The sequence below is a fragment of the Lepidochelys kempii genome, chromosome 3 (assembly GCF_965140265.1).
Source record: "Lepidochelys kempii isolate rLepKem1 chromosome 3, rLepKem1.hap2, whole genome shotgun sequence".
Taxonomy (NCBI): domain Eukaryota; kingdom Metazoa; phylum Chordata; order Testudines; family Cheloniidae; genus Lepidochelys; species Lepidochelys kempii.
Window position 1 is genome coordinate 81,482,050 of NC_133258.1, and position 18,567 is coordinate 81,500,616.

General features: G+C 38.3%; 1 protein-coding gene across 1 annotated transcript in view; it reads left to right on the plus strand.

The window, feature by feature from the left end:
* CRYBG1 (crystallin beta-gamma domain containing 1) overlaps window positions 1-18,567 on the plus strand; it is a 151,570-nt gene that overhangs the window by 108,643 nt on the left and 24,360 nt on the right. Inside the window, exons 10-18 of the mRNA XM_073336915.1 lie at window positions 977-1,106; window positions 1,397-1,432; window positions 1,839-1,996; window positions 2,751-2,877; window positions 2,965-3,110; window positions 11,821-11,947; window positions 12,137-12,169; window positions 14,616-14,728; window positions 15,074-15,203. Coding sequence (XP_073193016.1) covers window positions 977-1,106; window positions 1,397-1,432; window positions 1,839-1,996; window positions 2,751-2,877; window positions 2,965-3,110; window positions 11,821-11,947; window positions 12,137-12,169; window positions 14,616-14,728; window positions 15,074-15,203 — 1,000 coding nt within the window. The remainder of the gene's footprint in view (window positions 1-976; window positions 1,107-1,396; window positions 1,433-1,838; window positions 1,997-2,750; window positions 2,878-2,964; window positions 3,111-11,820; window positions 11,948-12,136; window positions 12,170-14,615; window positions 14,729-15,073; window positions 15,204-18,567) is intronic.

The following is an 18,567-nucleotide window of genomic DNA, read 5'->3' on the forward strand; positions in this document are numbered from 1 at the left end:
CATACACATTGTAAGGAGAGTGGTCACTTTAGATAAGCTATTACCAGCAGGAGAGTGGGGTGGGAGGAGGTATTTTTTTCATGCTTTGTGTGTATATAATAAGATCTTCTAAACTTTCCACAGTATGCATCCGATGAAGTGAGCTGTAGCTCACGAAAGCTTATGCTCAAATAAATTGGTTAGTCTCTAAGGTGCCACAAGTACTCCTTTTCTTTTTGTGAAAATACTTGGGTCTCGTTTCTGAGCTATTTGAACTTTTTAATGAATAGTGGGGAAAATAAAACCAACCAAAAAAAAAAATCTGCAGTTGTCTGATACGTCATGAAAGCTGGATAGCATTTGCATTGAATCTGGCTCTAGGTTGTTGAGGATCTTCTTTAACTCACTTAAAAAAATTAATTCTGTACCCATAAAATCCATTTTTAAATACAAAAATATGTCTCCAGTAAATAGACAATAATACAGGCTTGACTCTCCAAAGTTCAGTCATTTTCTGAAACTCCTGTTACCCAACAGGGTCAAATCCCCAAACATATGTTAACTATTGTGAAAATTTCTTGGGCCCTAATCCAGCAAACAAGCGCAGAACCATTGGTAGGGCAGGTCTACACTTAAAACACTGCATCAGTACAGCTGCACTGATACAGCTGTGCCCCTGTAGCGTTTACATGAAGATGCTTCTACACTGATGGGGGAGAGCTCACCTGTTAGCATAGTTAATCCACTTCCCCGAGAGGTGGTCGCTATGTCAACAAGAGCAGACCTGAGCAAACCAGACTGGACTCTGCACAGGCATAGAAGTATATGCTAACATATCTATTCTCAGGCTGGTGGCATCCTGACAAATGTGGTCCTGTATTTACTGTCTTTTAATGGATAATGGCCTCTGTTGTAAGATTCTGTATGAGCACTACATTGATGTTTGTTGTAATTCAGAAACACTGAACTATTTAACTTTTTTTTTGTCTTAATCTAGATGGCTAATTTTTGAAGAACCTGGTTTCCAGGGAATTCCTTTAATGTTGGAGCCTGGTGAATACCCTAACTTAGCATTTTGGGAGAAGAAGAAGGAGGCGTACATTAGGTCCTTGAGACCCTTGAAAATGGTAAAATAATTAGAGCTAGTATGTTTAACAATAACATTAGTGTCACAAAACTGCAAGATTCACAAAAATAAACTATAAAACACAGTGACTTTCCAAGTAGTATATAGTGCTGTTTAAAGGTCCTTGGACTCTTGCCCTTAATTGCACCCATGAGTGTTTAATCTTCTTGAGTTTGATATTGTGGACTTCGAAAAAAATTTCATCTTAAAGAAGACTGTTTTCTGTAAAATAGTTATACATATGTAAATTTATTACAAACAAGTTATTTTTATTTTCCTAACTTTTTTTAGGGTGGCCGCAAAGTTGAATCCATTGAAGAGCCAAAGGTAAAAAACAATGTCTATATTATATTTAATTTAATCACCATGAGACCAGCTCTTTTAAACATGGCAACCAAACACACACACACTCATTTACCATGGCGATATCATGAATACTGGTATGGTGGCTGGGCTGTGTATGCATGGTGCTGAAACACTATGATACTGCAACTTTTGTCATACCTAATTACCAGTCCTTAATCATATGTATGATGGCACAGCACTCGCTTATACAGTGACTGGATAATAAATCTTAGGGCAGACTCCTGAGCCAGTATAGAGAGCCACCGATTAGTTTCAAAGTCTGATCCTTCGTTCATTTTGTGCTGTGCACCTAAAGTCAATCTGCTGTCAAAACTTGTAACTAATGCACCTTTTCAGTAACTGCCACTTTATCTCATCTCTGCTACAGGTAGTCATTTACGAAAAACCTTTCTTTGAAGGGAAACACATGAAACTGGAATCAGAAATACTCACTCTTATTGAGGAAGAAAAGCAAAAAGAAGAATCTGGAGAAAATAAGACACTGCCACTTAGATCAGTGGGGTCCATAAAAGTGTTGGAAGGAATGTAAGTAAAGAAAAATCCCACAAACAGCTCTAATTGCAGAATGAAGAAAAGTCTGGTACACATAATAACATGATAGTGTTGGAAATTGCACCAGATAAGATGTAATGTACAGTTGCTGTCTTTGTCCTCATAGCTATTTCATTGTGTTAGATCAATGCAAATAACCAGATTCTGGGGTGCATTCTGAACCTCTAGTGGCACTCTAGCCTCACAAAGCAGCCAGATCTGGCTAGCTGAGATTTCCCCTGGTGTGAGGAGCTCTTGGCTAATGCAGGGCTGGTGCCTCCAGCACCTGTGCCTCCACCTTACCCCATTTCCACCATAAGTAAAAAGGAGGCAATTGCTAGAGCATGCACTGCTCCAGCCGGTGTAGGTTAGAACAGCACCACAGGCTTCTCTAACCTACCCTAGGTACTGCACATGTACATCCTGAGAACAAGGAAGCCTCCCTCTCTGGTGTGCCAAGCAAATAGTCACCCTATGGTGACTTTGAACCTAGATCTCCTCATTTCATCTACCCTAGTAAAAGGTTTTATTTTATTCAGATTTTTATCTCACTTATCCCTTTTCTGTCTGGGTTGATTAAAAAGACAGCTTCCTTTTAACAGGGTCAAAGTTCAGAAGTTCCTTATTTTTAAAAAGAATTCACCTGTCTTATCTCAGTGTGTTTTGAAGGATTATAAGATAAATTCAGCTCTGTGTTTAGTCGCAAGGTTCCATTCTCATATGCTTTTTTCCCCCACCCAATATTTAGTTGGGTTGCTTACGAGAAACCAGGATTTGCAGGTCATCAGTATTTGCTGGAAGAAGGCGCGTACCAGGAATGGAAAGACTGGGGTGGTTACAGTGAAGAGCTTCAGTCGCTGAGACCTATTCTAGGTGTAAGTTCCAAGAAGAGCTAATATTTGCTACTTGAGTGCAGTGAAATATTTTATTACATTTTCCTTTATTTTTGTTTGCTTCAACAGGATTTCACAAACCCCCACATGATAATGTACAGTGAAAAAGACTTCGGGACTAAAGGTTCCAATATTAATGTGTTAGGAATTATTTCCAATTTGAGAGACACTGGATATGGACTGAGGACACAATCCATACATGTTTTAAGTGGAGTGTAAGTGATATTTTTAATTACATTTTTCTTTTAGTGATTCTTTTTAGAATAAATTAGCAAATTTAATGTTTTACTGCTCTCTGCTTTTAATGTCTTCATGTGTTTTACCTGAGGCAAATCATGTAATCACGTTGTCCCTCGGTTCCCTATATGTAAAACGGGGAATAATAATATTTACCATGTTCACAGGTGTGTTGTGGGGATAAATACTTGGAAGGCATTTGTGTGGTGATGTAATGTGGGCCATAATAGATCTGTGGGTTTTTTAGCACATCTTTGGAACAGGATACTTTTTCATAGTGAATATTTTATTTTTGTTGGGAAATATCCTGTTTAGTTTTGATCGTAGTTCCTCTTTATGGTATGCGTAAGGTAAATTTACCTACTTGCAATTCAGTTTATTATGAATCCGTATCAAACATATTCAGATAGTCCTTAGAGGACTCAGCTTAATTTTGTGGTGCTACATAATGAGTTAATATTATATTGTAACTGAAATGAGACGACAGTAGTAGCTAAATCATCTGTTAGTGAATGCATGCTAGAATATTTAGAAAGCCTGTGGTACTTCCAGTGGCATGTGTAAAAGCCCGACTCTAGCTTGCTTCACTGGGTTGCTACTTTTCCTCACCTTTTCCAGATATTTTTCATTGGGGCTCGCTACAGGGAGGATTTTACTCATGAGGCTTCTGAGCTCAACAAGTAGCATGACAAATTCTAAACAGCCTCCTACTCAGTCTGATCACATGTAACTGTAGGGAGGGTTAGATCCATTTTGATATCTTAAGTAAAATATTTTGATTTTAGTTGCTAAGTGAGAATAAAATAAAAATTGCATTAGGATTTATTTTCGCTCCAATGTGCTTTTTCTTTTTTGCTAGCACAGAATGATACTTTGAACCAAAGTTTCCTCTGAAGATATAATTGCTCTGTGACGAGATCTTCAGGCTAACCCCTTGCTAGGACTAGTATTTTCTACAGTAGTTTGTTTTGGAAAGACAGACAAGTGTTAGGCAGCATGTTCCAAGATACACAGAATTAATGTGAGTGATAGCACTGAAGGCATTTCAGACACATTGGTGCTTGATTTTCCCTCCACAACATTTAGCTAACTCTCATTGAAGGACCCCACCGTAAACCTCATCCTGCACTGTCTTTATGAAGGCAGAACTCCTATTGATATTTCAGTGTGAGTTTTGCAAGAGTAAGGGCTGCAGGATCAAGCTCACTGACTTAGTTGCAAACATTGTTCCTAAGGCAACCCTTTTTACATGGGAGTCTTTGCATCCACTGAGCCCCTTTTTTCTCCTCCCACCCTAACCTGGAGACAGGGTGAAGACCTCCTATCACAGCCTCTGCACAACCACTAGGGCAGCAAGTCTGATATCTGTTACAGTAGAGAAGGGACTCCTGATTTTTAGCTTCTGACCATTTTTTATTCTTCATATTTTCTTGGGGAAAAATAATAATGTTGACCTCAGATGTGAAGACTTTAAGTGAAGGATTATGGGTTGGCAGGGGTAGCTATAAGTTAATTTTTTTTATCGTGTCTGGTTGCTGCCACCTCCTCCTGCAGTTTCTCCCCTGCATGTTCCGTTCTTTTAAATAAATGCTTCCTACTAATGAACAGTTAATTCAGGTAGCAGGGGCTCTTACCAAAGGACTATCAGACTATTTTTGTAGTTTCTCATATTTTTTTATATGGGATACATGGTGTCAACAGGATTTTTTTAAACTGCTAAAGTATTATTAATATTTTGGAAGGACATTGCAGAAATATTTATAAAAAATAACATTCAGTAAACCAAGCCGTATTTGTCATGAATATTTGTTCTGTAAAGTGTTAGGTATGTATTTGGGAGCACAAACTGTAATTCTTCCCTTGCCAGAAAAATCAGTTGTTTTATGATGGTGGTGTGTCAGGTACTGAAATACGGGGTGGATGAAAGCTGCTGAATTCACCTGCTTTGGAAAGTCAACTTGTCCTACCCTACAGAACTGTTACAGCTGGACAGCAGCAGTACAAGCTTCCACACACTTTTACTCATTTGCCTGAGATCTGACAACTTGGAAGAACCACACCATTTAACTGCAGAATGTGGTGTTCAGTCTCCAGGCCCATTGAATCCTTAATATATTTGTTGAGACAGAAGACTAAAGTGTCTATTGCAAAGATAGGGACATTTGTCCACTAAGAATGCAAAGCTACCATTTCATTTCACATAAGCCACTGAACAGACAGTAAATGGTAACAGCTTTTGGTCAAGAACCCCTTCCAAATTTGAATCTATAACCAAAGACCCTATTGTTCAGCTATACCAAGAGAATGTCAGGAAACACTTGATATGATTTTAATCAGGCCGCAACTCTATTATTAGATGTCTGGGACTCCCTGGCAGATAAAAGGGTATAGTGCAGGTAGCTCCATGTTCATTCACTATCTACCTGGGGAGTTTCTTCCAGCCCCCATCTTTTTCCAACCTTGTCCTTCAGCCAACCCATTGCTGGGACCTTACCATTTCTCCCCCAAATGAGGGCTAAGGTGGACTATAAGAGAGGGGGTTGGCTCCCTGCCATACCAGACATGGGAGCCCCTAACTCCCCTCTCCCATTCCACTCCTTTAACAAACACCTCCTTTTTAAGTCCTTTACCAAGTCCTTTATCCCTTCCCTGTGGAGCACCTGCACTAGACATCTGCCCGACACTTGCATAATGAGTTGCGACATTACAGCCTAACTCCCTTCCCTACTCACCCTGACAAAGCCCCACTGGAACCGGCTGTGCAGATGGTGGAAACCCCCCCTACTCCACCTAGGCCAATCTGGTGGTGAGGGAAAAATTCCTTCCCAGCTTCCTTAGAAAGGAGCAGCTAGCTCGATGCCCACAGCAGATTCTGACCAAATCTGGTATTTTGCCCCCTCAAGGGGAGGCAGGGTGGGTGCTGCTCCATCTGGTGTGGGGAAGGTGGCTTCTCCTGCCAGACTTGCCCCTTTTGAACTTCCCAGCCCTTCCGGTCCCTGGGGATGAGTCAGTGTCGTCACGCTGACCCACTCCCCCTTTTGCAGCAGCTTCTGATCTTTGCTCCCACCCTTGGCCGTAAAGAGCTATTCCCTCTTCCCCAGCAAGCCAGACAACATGCCCCACCCCCATTTAAAGGTGCAGTGATTATCAACTAGAAATTCTCTGAGCTCTTTAGACTGCAAAATACCATTAAATAGGCTAGTATGCCATAGATGCAGTAATTTGTTGTTAAATTTTTAAGTAGCTCATCTGATATCTTTTTAGATTAAAAATGTAAATTTTTAACAAAGATGTGAACAATTCCGTGACGTTTTTCAAGAATTACATATGTGTGTTTTTAGCTATACTATTTTCAAACACTACATGCTTGTTTCTAAGGATTACTTTCACTTTTGTATATATTGTAATGTAAACAAATTGGAATAAAACATCACCGTTTATTGCATACTTTTACAACAAATCATTACTAGTTTCATTCTTCAGAAATTTTCCAGAAACCATCCCAGCATAGTTTGTTAGAAAATCCAGGAAATAATTTTTCTGTCATTTGAAAAAAGGAAAACCTTTATAAAGTAAGAGCCACTTTGCTGTCTCAAGTCAGCATTGATATCTACTTACATATTGGGATCTTTCCAATTGGCAGAAAATGGAAGAATTTAGTGGCAAAAGGTAACACCCATAAAACAAGTTTAAACAGATACTAAATTAAGCTTCTTGTGAGTGTACGGTGTTTCTGATTTCCTGCTTAGTTTTTACTTGTCAAGCTCAATCACTATTTGTTTTAAGAAATAATAAAATTAACTTATTTTGCAAAATACAAATGTTAATTGGATTATACTTGACCTTGGGTCTTTGACCAAGAGTAAATTTGGTTCTGGTCCTGTGTTTAATTTAGACAAAAACTCCCCCAGCCCCAGTTCCCATAAACTTTTGTTAACTATTCTGTGCTCCTTTAATTTAACTACTTTTTTTCCCCCTAATTTTCAAGTAATTAGTGTACTGTATGGACCTGACCTTCTTTACTGAATAAAGTGAACTTGCAAGAAGGCTTAAGAAGTGGTTAATTCTACCGAGAAGCGGTTTTTATTACAGACTATTGTATGGATAAAGGAACTAATCCTGAGCAGTCCCAAGTATCCTCAATTCTCATTTAGTTATCCATTATGGTTCTTTTAGATCATCTGTTGGCCACAAAAGTATTGTTGACATGACTGTAGACACTAGCAGGAGTAGATGGAGTTGCATTTCAGTGACTCATCTGTCCCAAGTGGCCTCTTTTGAGGTTCCATAGGATTTTGTTTTGTCACACTTCCTATTCAGTGTGTGTAAGAGGCTGTTAGGGGTATGAGATAGTAGTGTCTGCTGCAATAGCATTAGTGTATGCAGATGACACCCCTCCCTGGGTCTCTGTTTCATCTGATTGGGATGGTGCAGTTAGACATATCCAGTGTCTAGCTAAGATTGGGGCTGGAATGAAAGCTACCTGGCAGAGCCTCAGCCTAAATAAAGACAGCTTATGGGATGGAGAAAGCAACCAGAACTGGTAGAGATTTTTAGCTCCTCCAGTTAAGAGAGTATGGTACCTTAATTTTTTCATTCAGGTTTGCAACCTGAGGTTCATGTTGTATCCTCAGTTACTTATGGCTATCCAAATACAGTAGCTGCAGTGTACTTTCTTTCATGCTGTGCTTGGAAACGAGGTTGTGACACTTTCTTTTGCACACAGACCTTGTCCCACTTATGCAGGTCTTTGTTATTTTGAGACTGGATTACTGTGATGCACCTTACAGAATGATGTACCTGAAGACCACTCAAGCTTCAGCTGGTGCAGAATATGGTTGTAGAAATACTTCCAATGATTATCATGTTACTCCCATGCAGTTGTTTGCACTGGCTTCCAGCTGGTTTCTGAATGATCTTAAAGGTGTTGGTTTGATCTGTAAACCCACAAATGGGCCCTGATTCAGAAAACCACTTAATCACATCCATAAGTCCTCTCCTGTTAAGGATAACACCTAACTATTTGCACAAGTCCCATTGACTTCAATGGGACTTTATCATATGCATTAAGTTAAGCACATACTTAAGTGTTGCCTTTAATAGGGATGCTTTCTTGAATCAGGACTATGGTTCTTGGATACTTCATGTGATACCATGGTAGTGCTACCAGCAGATGTGCTGAAGCATACAGCCCTCTTTAAGCAGGTGGAGGATGGAGATAGAGTGGTGTTTGCATAGTGTGGAGAGAGATGCTCAAGGGGGATCTGGCATGTATTAACACTCCCACTTAGATTTAATATCACAAATATTTATTTTCATGGTAGTAAATATAGTTTGAAATAACTGAAACAGAATTTGAGGTCATATTTTAAAAAAATTATTAGGATTATTCATGAAGTTTAGTGATACACAGATGTTTGTGTAATTTGAGAGGCTGGTAAACATCTGTTTGAGAAATTGGCCAAGGCAGTTTCATTTTCAAAGCTTCAGGCATATGTGACCTACAGGTATAGTATGCACACTTCAAACATTTTTAACTTTGTGGTTAGTTTACCATACATACCTGTGTCACTTTGATTAAGTAGGTTTAAAATGACTTGGGTGTGTGTCCTGGAATATGCCTTAAATTATTAGAGAATAACACGTTAAAAGACTCAGTTATACATGACTCAGAAGGAGAGGTAATATGAAGGATTATAAGAATATGTTCACTGTGGACAAATCATATAAAACTTGAGTACCAATTTTATGTATTTTAATGAATTTTGTACTCCTCATGTCAGATCCTCAGCTGGCATAAATCAGCTTAGTTTCATGAAGTCAGTGGAGCTGTCCCACTTTACAGCTGCTGAGAATCAGGCTCCTTGTGCTTTGAATAATAGTTTTGTCAATAGACTCTCTTCTTTAGTACAGGGATGTCCTCTTATGGTGAACTTCTTGTATATAGTGAAAGTTGGTTTACAGTGAAGTAAAATGAAAATTCCATATTTTAATGCACTATGGTATGAAAATTGCTGTTCTGGACATTGTGAAATGGTGAAATTCTTGGGGGAGATGGGGAGTGTCTTACTTATAAGTAGATTTCAGTGCATGAACTCAGTGTGATGAGATGACTAAGAGAGCAAATGCAATTCTGGGATGTATAAGCAAGGGAGAATATTGATCGAAGTAGGGCAATGTTATTATACCTGCATACAATTTTAGTGAGACTGTTACTCAAATATTGTGTCCAGTTCTAGTATCTGCGCTTTAGAAACAATACTGACAAATGGGAAAAGGTTCAGGAAAAAGTTAAATTATTTGAAGTCTTCAAAACCTGCCTTACAGAGAGAGATGGAATTTCTTTAGTCTATCTAGCTTATAACAAAGAGAAGGTTAAGTATTTACATCACTAAACTGACACTAAACTGGGAGGAGTGGTAGATCCGCTGGAGGGTAGGGACAGGATACAGAGGTACCTAGACAAATTGGAGGATTGGACCAAAAGAAATCTGATGAGGTTCAACAAGGACAAGTGCAGAGTCCTGCACTTAGGACGGAAGAATCCCATGCACCGCTACAGACTAGGGACCGAATGGCTAGGCAGCAGTTCTGCGGAAAAGGACCTAGGGGTGACCGTGGACGAGAAGCTGAATATGAGTCAACAGTGTGCCCTTGTTGCCAAGAAGGGCAGTGGCATTTTGGGATATATAAGTAGGGGCATTGCCAGCAGATCGAGGGACGTGATCGTTCCCCTCTATTCGACATTGGTGAGGCCTCATCTGGAGTACTGTGTCCAGTTTTGGGCCCCACACTACAAGAAGGATGTGGAGAAATTGGATAGAGTCCAGCAAAGGGCAACAAAAATGATTAGGGGTCTGGAACACATGACTTATGAGGAGAGGCTGAGGGAACTGGGATTGTTTAGTCTATGGAAGAGAAGAATGAGGGGGGATTTGATAGCTGCTTTCAACTACCTGAAAGGTGGATCCAAAGAGGATGGATCTAGACTATTCTCAGTGATAGTAGATGACAGGACAAGGAGTAATGGTCTCAAGTTGCAGTGGGGGGGGGAGATTTAGGTTGGCTATTAGGAAAAACTTTTTCACTAGGAGGGTGGTGAAACACTGGAATGCGTTACCTGGGGAGGTGGTGGAATCCCCTTCCTTGGAAGTTTTTAAGGTCAGGCTTGACAAAGCCCTGGCTGGGATGATTTAGTTGGGATTGGTCCTGCTCTGGGCAGGGGGTTGGACTAGATGGCCTCCAGAGGTCCCTTCCAACTCTATTATTCTATGATTCTATGATCCAGGGGAGACATCTAATAGTAGAGTCTCCTTAATGTTGCAGACAAATGTATGACAAGATTCAGTGAAGCTAAATATATTCAGATAACAAATAAGTTGCACATTTTTTATCAATGAGAGTAATTAACCATCGGAACAACTTACTTGGGGATTTGGTAGATTCCCCATCACTTGAATTCTTTAAATCAAGTTTGGATGTCTTTCTAGAACACATGTTCTAGCTGAACTAGAAGTTAGGGGCTTGATGTAGAAATTCTATTGTCTTTTCTATGCATATGGTTGGACTCATCATGATCCCATGCAGCCTTAAAACCTTTGAATCTGTTAAGATATTTCACTTTGTTTTAGCATTTAATTTTGTGGGGAAAACGTCCTTCCTTTTGGTGGCATATTTTCTAGCAGGAAGGACACTTTACCTTAGCAGACTTTTGCAAACTAGTCAAATGTTTTTGTTTAGGTGTGATGTCATGTAAAAAAAAATCCTCTTCAGTCAGGTTCAATTTTTATGAAATGCATAATATGTTATTGTAGCAGAGTATCCTTAATGCTTCTGTTCATCATGCAAAAATTTGTTTCCAAACATCCTCACGTTTTACAAGAGAGAGCTTATTTATTTCTTAGCTCAAGCTAATAAATAAAAATTATAGAATTAGTAACATAATAAAAGCTTTAGATTTGAAACACCTCAAAATATTCTCTCTGATCAAGGACAAAACAAATGAGCATCTTGCCAGATAAAATACATACAGCCTCATGTGGCTTGCATAGCTAAGTTGAAGAGCGTTGAAATTTCTTCTCTTTTTGTTTTCCCCAGAATCTTAATACGCATACAGAAAAGGAGTACTTGTGGCACCTCCTTTTCTTTTTGCGAATACAGACTAACACGGCTGTTACTCTGAAATACACATACAGTAGATCCATGGTGCGAAAGCATGACTTATTACAGTAGATTTTTGAAGTGCAAACCATATATGGCTCTTTTGAGCTGCCTGTTGCAAAATCAGGCCCCCATATTGTAAGTTTCCAAGTGCTGCCTGCAAAGTGCTGAACACCCACTGCTCTCAGTAAAACCTGTGGTAGCAGGAGGGGCTCAGCACCTCATGGTACTGGGAGGCTTAAAATTGTTGATGCAATGTACTATTTCTTTAATTTTGATTTTTAACAGTGTGCTAGTTTGCCCTTTGGAAATATCAGTAACATTAACTGTTTCTTGGATCACTTGAACCTGTTCTGTTCATTCCTCTGAAGCAGTTGACCTTGGCCACTGTCAGAAGACAGGATACTGGGCCAGATGGACCTTTGGTCTGACCCACTGTGGCCATTCTTATGTTCTTAAAACTTACATTAAGACAATAATGAATATTCACCAGTGTTTTGAAAAAGTTTTTGGTATCTGTTTTTTCAGGTGGGTAGTCTATGAGAATCCTGACTTTACAGGAGAGCAGTACATTCTTGATAAAGGACTGTATCCCAGCATTGAGGCCTGGGGAGGCAAGAATAGTAAGATCTCTTCAGTTCAGCCCATAGTTGCGGTAAAGAAACTTTTTTTTTTTTGGTATTATTACACTTTATACATTTTTGACAAATGATTGTAGCTATTTCTCCTGTTTTCTAATGAAATTTAGATGTGCTTAGGTTCTTAAAGCTGTAAGGTTTTGAATGCTTTTTGCATTATTTCATCACTCTTAATATTTGGGTTTTTTTCCCTCCAAACTTTTTAGGATACCATCAATAGCCAAATGGGGAAATTCAAGGTAAGGTCCTTCTCTAAATTTGTAAAACAAATATATTCTAGTGTGTTTAATATATATAATTTTTTAAAAAGCAGTCATTCTGTCAAAATTGTAATTTGATCAAATGACTAAAATATCTAGGCAGTTGAGCAAATGCCTAAGATGCCAAAATAATTGAATGGAGTGGTGTTTACTACATCCTGTCAAATTCAAGAAAACCTGTAATGTTCAGAAACTACCAATACTAATAGTTTTGTGTCATTGTGTTCCTTTTTATGGGAGTAGCTGATGTTCTCTGACTCCATTATCTTCAGCTCCCCATCTCTGCTTTAGCTTTCCCTATCCGTTCGTTTACCCTGCTGCTGTTTACCCAATTTCCTGACCCTCAAGCATTTAAAAACTTCAGGAGCAAAGGGGTTATTGGTGCAATATCAGATATTTAAAAATTAAGCACAGAAATCAGGAAATGCAGAGTTAATACAGCATTTCCTGATTTCTGTGGACTTAATTTCTGAATATTAACGCTGCATTAACACAGTTTCTTCTCATGGATTCAGCGCCCACCAAGTTAAAACTTCAAAAGAAAAATGTTAGAAGTGAATGAAAAAGTGGGGGTTAAATAGAAACTCCTTCTATCCATAAATAAAGTTTAGTGTTGGCTAACATTACCTGTTGAACATAGAAGAAACTTACATTTGACAGTAGGTAATGTGCCTGTACAGTCTTAACTCTTCCTTTGCTGCTTGTGTGTTTCAACTTTTTTCAGCATCCTGACAATATGCACTGAAAATAGCTTGATGGATTAGTACCCTCATTCACAATTTTGCAACCTCTATACTCTCAAATTATGTCCTCAGTGGGGTTACACAGATGTAGCCTGACCATAATCTGAGGGTAATGAGGTTGCAGAAATAGCCCTGCAATTAGAATTTCATGGAATCATAGAATACTAGGGTTGGAAGGGACCTCAGGAGATCTAGTCCAAACCCCTGTTCAAAGCAGGACCAATCCCCCATTTTTGCCCCAGATCCTTAAATGGCCCCCTCAGGGATTGAACTCACAACCCTGGGTTTAGCAGGCTAATGCTCAAACCACTGAGCTATCCCTTCCCTGCTTTAGTTAACAATTCTGTTGATGGAATGCAAGCTACCAGAGAATCTAGGTGTGTCTTTCTCTCCTAGATCTATAGGGCTTTAATGGTTTCAAGAGTAGTAAAATCTTAACTTTTTGTCACTCATGCAAGGAGATATGACTCTGAATATGGAGAGGATACTTACCTGTTTAGTGAGATTACAGATTTTACACTTTTCCCATTGTAAAAAAAAAAAAAAAATCTGTTTTCATCCTTCCTTTAATAATAAAAAAAAATCATGGCACAGATGAAACTTGAAAAAGTTCAGCCTAAATGGTGAATACAGTACAAAGTTATGACCCTATTGGGGGGAGGGGGGAGAAGGATGCAAATCATATTAAACAAGGCTTAACTGATATTGTGCCTTACCAAAGCCTTGCTGTTCACAGCTGTCTATAGCTTTTGGGGAAAGAAATACCTCAAGGTTGTTTATTGCCCAGCCCCATGCACATTTTTTTTTAAATTGTCTACACCTGCATATTGTATACTTCTAAACAGATTTTTAAGTGAGGTAAGAAACACTGGACCTATGTTTTGTTTGGGGGCACATTCTGTTGTACATGATATTCCTCTTGTGGGAAATCTACATGCCTGGACGTGTATCTTTTTTAAGTGTGAATAAATTTGGCATAATTATTATGATAGGGATGATTCCTGTGTGATCAGATTTAATTATGCGATCAACTATCCTCATACAGTAATTAATATGAATTATTAATTCATAGTTTGTGTGTTTGGCTTTCAGCCTAGGATGAAATGTTAAACAAGATAAAGGGGTTTGTAATATAAGTGTTGACACAACTATAGTTCTAGCAGTACAAATACTATCTGTCTCATCTGGGAATTTATACCACACCCATCATTGTGGTATCTGAGTGGCTTACAAAGTTCATACAAAACTTTTATATTCTGAGAAATCAGGTAGTTTGATATGGATGGGGAAGGGAAAATGTATTTCTAAGAATATGATTAAAGAACCAGGACAGATGAGTTTGATAGACCATTTACCATCTTGCCTTACAAGGAAGTTTTAAAAATCTAATCTGGGATATATTTAAACAGTCTGTCTGTTTACTAGTAGTTGTTGAACTGTTTTGTATGTTGCTAAATGATTTACTGCAGAAAGTAATTTTCAATCTGGTTACCTGGCAATCTTTCAGAAAAGTAACTCGTGGATAATAAAATATGTTAATGTTGCAAAACTGAAGGATTCCGGGGTTTTTAATGCATTTGAATATAACCATGGATGGAAGTAATGTTTGATTTACCTAGTTAAAGGGAGCTGAATGCATTATTATACAATATCCTTTTAATATGTACACTATAATTTTAAAGGTCCAGCTATTTTCAGAGCCAGAATTCAAAGGTAACAGCCAAATATTTGAGAAAAATACCAATTATATTGACGATTCATTTGCTACAAAGTCTTCAAAAGTTTTGGGCGGCAGGTAAGCATGGAATTATGATTATTGCAAAATCATTGAAATGGTAAAAAATTTAAAATAAAAATATTCCAACTTTCTGAAATTGGAAATGGGTGAAGGATCCAGTTTCACATACCAACTGTGGAGTTAAATGGAAGGAAAAAAGTTTTGCAATTCATCATGTGAATTTTTAACTCTCCAATACCTCTGAAGTTTGTCATGTTTCTCTCAGTAGCTTATTTCCGCTAAAATATTTCAGAGTGATTAAAAATGATTGTTTACATGCTAAGGAATATTGGGAAGCATTGACGGAACTTTGGTTATGAGTGGAATACTTCAGTTATTAGATTTTTCCTTCTCTTCCTGCAGTTGGATTGCATATGATAAAGAAGATTTCTCTGGTAATCAGTATGTGTTAGAAGAAGGAACCTATTCTAATCTGACTGCAATGGGATGTCCACCCCAAACAAGACTTAAATCTCTACATGTTATAAACATTGTAAGGATAACTGAATAAATACACACGCAGTAGGAGTATTTAACTTCTCATTTTTGCAACTACATAAAGGACAGTGAAGTACAAGTGGTACAGGGACAAGTAGTTACTGTTCAGTAGCTATGCATAATGAGTTTGTTGGTCTCAGTGCATGAACCAAAAGCTGCCATCATTATTGATAGCAGTCGTAATAAAGGAGTCAACGATGCCATAGGCAGAGCAACTGAATTGCTGCTTTCTGCTGCTGTTCATCTCCAAGTTAGGGTTCAAGCATGTTAGTGGGGCAATGTGGAAAAGCTTCCCTGCTGCTGTCCATGCTGTATGTGCATAAAAAGTGGAATTCAACCATGCAACTTCAGAAGAACTAAATTAATTACAATGTGCAGTTGTCATAATCACGAAAATTCCATTTTTGTTCACTCACTCAATGGTTCATTCTTCCAAAGAAGGTTCAGCACTTCATGTATTCAAAAATCAGAATTCTATATTTCTATGGCAATATGGAATTTATAAGCTTTTTTAATTATTCCTATTTGCTGGTACCAGAATAATAATTAATATTTTAATAGCAAATGAGAAATCAAATGTCATTTTAATTTGCACTCATTACCCTTTAATAGGTCTGTTAAGAGTTTACTCAACCTCATGATAGATCATTACAGTGGATCATTTGCAGAATCATGCAAATACATTTTAAAACTAACATAAATTTAAACAAAATGTTGTCAAGAATCCAGTGAGAAGCTAGAACTACTACTACCAGCTGTTTGTACTAATTTTAGAAGAGAAATAGTAAACTGTTGCTCCTTTTCGTTGGGTTTGGCTATTATAATACTCACGTAACTCTTTGACAGTATTGTTATTGCTCTAATGTAGTTGTCATTACTAGCCCCTATGGCGCCTTTTGAGGTACAATATAAACTCAGGAAAAGAGCCCCCCTAGGTGTATGTCATACTTTCTCCACTCCATTGCCATGCTGCTGATGCAGATACTGTTAAAAATAAATAGAATGGTCCTGGACATGCATAATGGTTGTTATCAACCATTAATTAAAATAGTCTAGTCTGTAGAGAGCTTTTATACATTGCAGTGTAAACTATCATTGTATTTTATATGCCTGTTTCGACCATAGAAGGATAAACTCACTCTTGGAAAATTTTTACTTTGTGAAGGAGAATAATGGTGTTCTGTTGACAAAACAAACAAATGGCAGCTGTTGATTGTTAAAGTTCATAAACACCACTAAGGTTTGTGCTACCACAGGTCATGTGAGGCTTAGCAGATAAGTATAGTATAAAGCAATTCCATGCCATTTATTTGCTTCAATGCACTGCTGCTTGCTTCTCCGTAGAGGTAATTGATGGGATGATGAACTAGGCAAGGCAATCAGTTTTCTACCTGATAATATCTGTGTTATGGCAAACCAATATACAAAGTAAAAAACAACAGACAAAAATGTGTGTTTGTGTAAAGCTCATTTTCATAATTCTGAAAAGCTGTAAGATTTCTATTTCAGGTATTTATTTTTCTGGTCATATTTTTTGCCATGCTTCCAATGATCCCAGTTCGTCTCAATACCCCTTTTGCCTGCTTCTCCCATAACAGTCTCTACATTTTTTTCACTTGCATCTTCTACCCATGTAGCACCTAATGCATCAGGCTTTCCCGAACTCAAATATGGCAGTCAGCTGAACCCTGAGCATACGGACAAGATTCACCAGCCAGATACTACAGAAAATTCTTTCCTGGGTAACTCAGATCCCACCCCATCTAACATCCCATCACAAGCCATTGGGCCTATTTACCATGAGTATTTAAAGATCAATTAATTGCCAAAATCATGTTATCCCATCATACCATCTCCTCCATAAACTTATCGAGTTTAATCTTAAAGCCAGATAGGTCTTTTGCCTCCACTGCTTCCTTTGGAAGGCTATTCCAAAACTTCACTCCTCTGATGGTTAGAAACCTTCGTCTAATTTTAAGTCTAAACTTCCCGATGACCAGTTTATATCCATTTGTTCTTGTGTCCACATTGGTACTGAGCTTAAATAATTCCTCTCCCTCTCTGGTATTTATCCCTCTGATATATTTATAGAGAGCAATCATATCTCCCCTCAACCTTCTTTTGGTTAGGCTAAACAAGCCAGGCTCCTTGAGTCTCCTTTCATAAGACAGGTTTTCCATTCCTCGGATCATCCTAATAGCCCTTCTCTTTGAATTCATCCTTCTTAAACATGGGAGACCAGAACTGCACACAGTATTCCAGGTGAGGTCTCACCAGTGCCTTGTATAACGGTACTAAAATCTCCTTATCTCTACTGGAAATACCTCGCCTAATGCATCCCAAGACCGCATTAGCTTTTTTCACGGTCATATTACATTGGCGGCTCATAGTCATCCTGTGATCAATCAATACTCCAAGGTCCTTCTCCTCCTCCGTTACTTTTAATTGATGCTTATAACTAAAATTCTTGTTATTAATCCCTAAATGCATGACCTTACACTTCTCACTATTAAATTTCTTCCTATTACTATTACTCCAGTTTACAAGGTCATCCAGATCTTCCTGTATGATATCCCGGTCTCTCTCTAAATTGGCAATACCTCCCAGCTTTGTATCATCCGCAAACTTTATTAGCACACTCCCACTTTTTGTGACGAGGTCAGTAATAAAAAGATTAAATAAGATTGGTCCCAAAACTGATCCCTGAGGAACTCCACTGGTAACCTCCCTCCAGCCTGACAGTTCACCTTTCAGTATGACCTGCTGTAGTCTCCCTATTAACCAATTCCTTATCCACCTTTCAATTTTCATATTGATTCCCATCTTTTCCAATTTAACTAATAATTCCCCATATGGCACGGTATCAAACACCTTACTGAAATCTAGGTAAATTAGATCCACTGCGTTTCATTTGTCTAAAAAATCTGTTACTTTCTCAAAGAAGGAGATCAGGTTGATTTGGCACGATCTACCTTTTGTAAAACCATGTTGTATTTTGTCCCATTTACCATTGACCTCAATGTCCTTAACTACTTTCTCCTTCAAAACTTTTTCCAAGACCTTGCATACTACAGATGTCAAACTAATGGGCCTGTAGTTACCCAGATCACTTTTTTTTTCCTTTCTTAAAAATAGGAACTATGTTAGCAATTCTCCAATCATACGGTACAACCCCTGAGTTTACAGATTCATTAAAAATTCTTGCTAATGGGCTTGCAATTTCATGTGCCAATTCCTTTAATATTCTTGGATGAAGATTATCTGGGCCCCCTGATTTAGTCCCATTTAGCTGTTCAAGTTCACAGGGCACTGTTTTTGAAATGAATGGGGCAATGCACAGCTCTCAAAACTATTGTTTC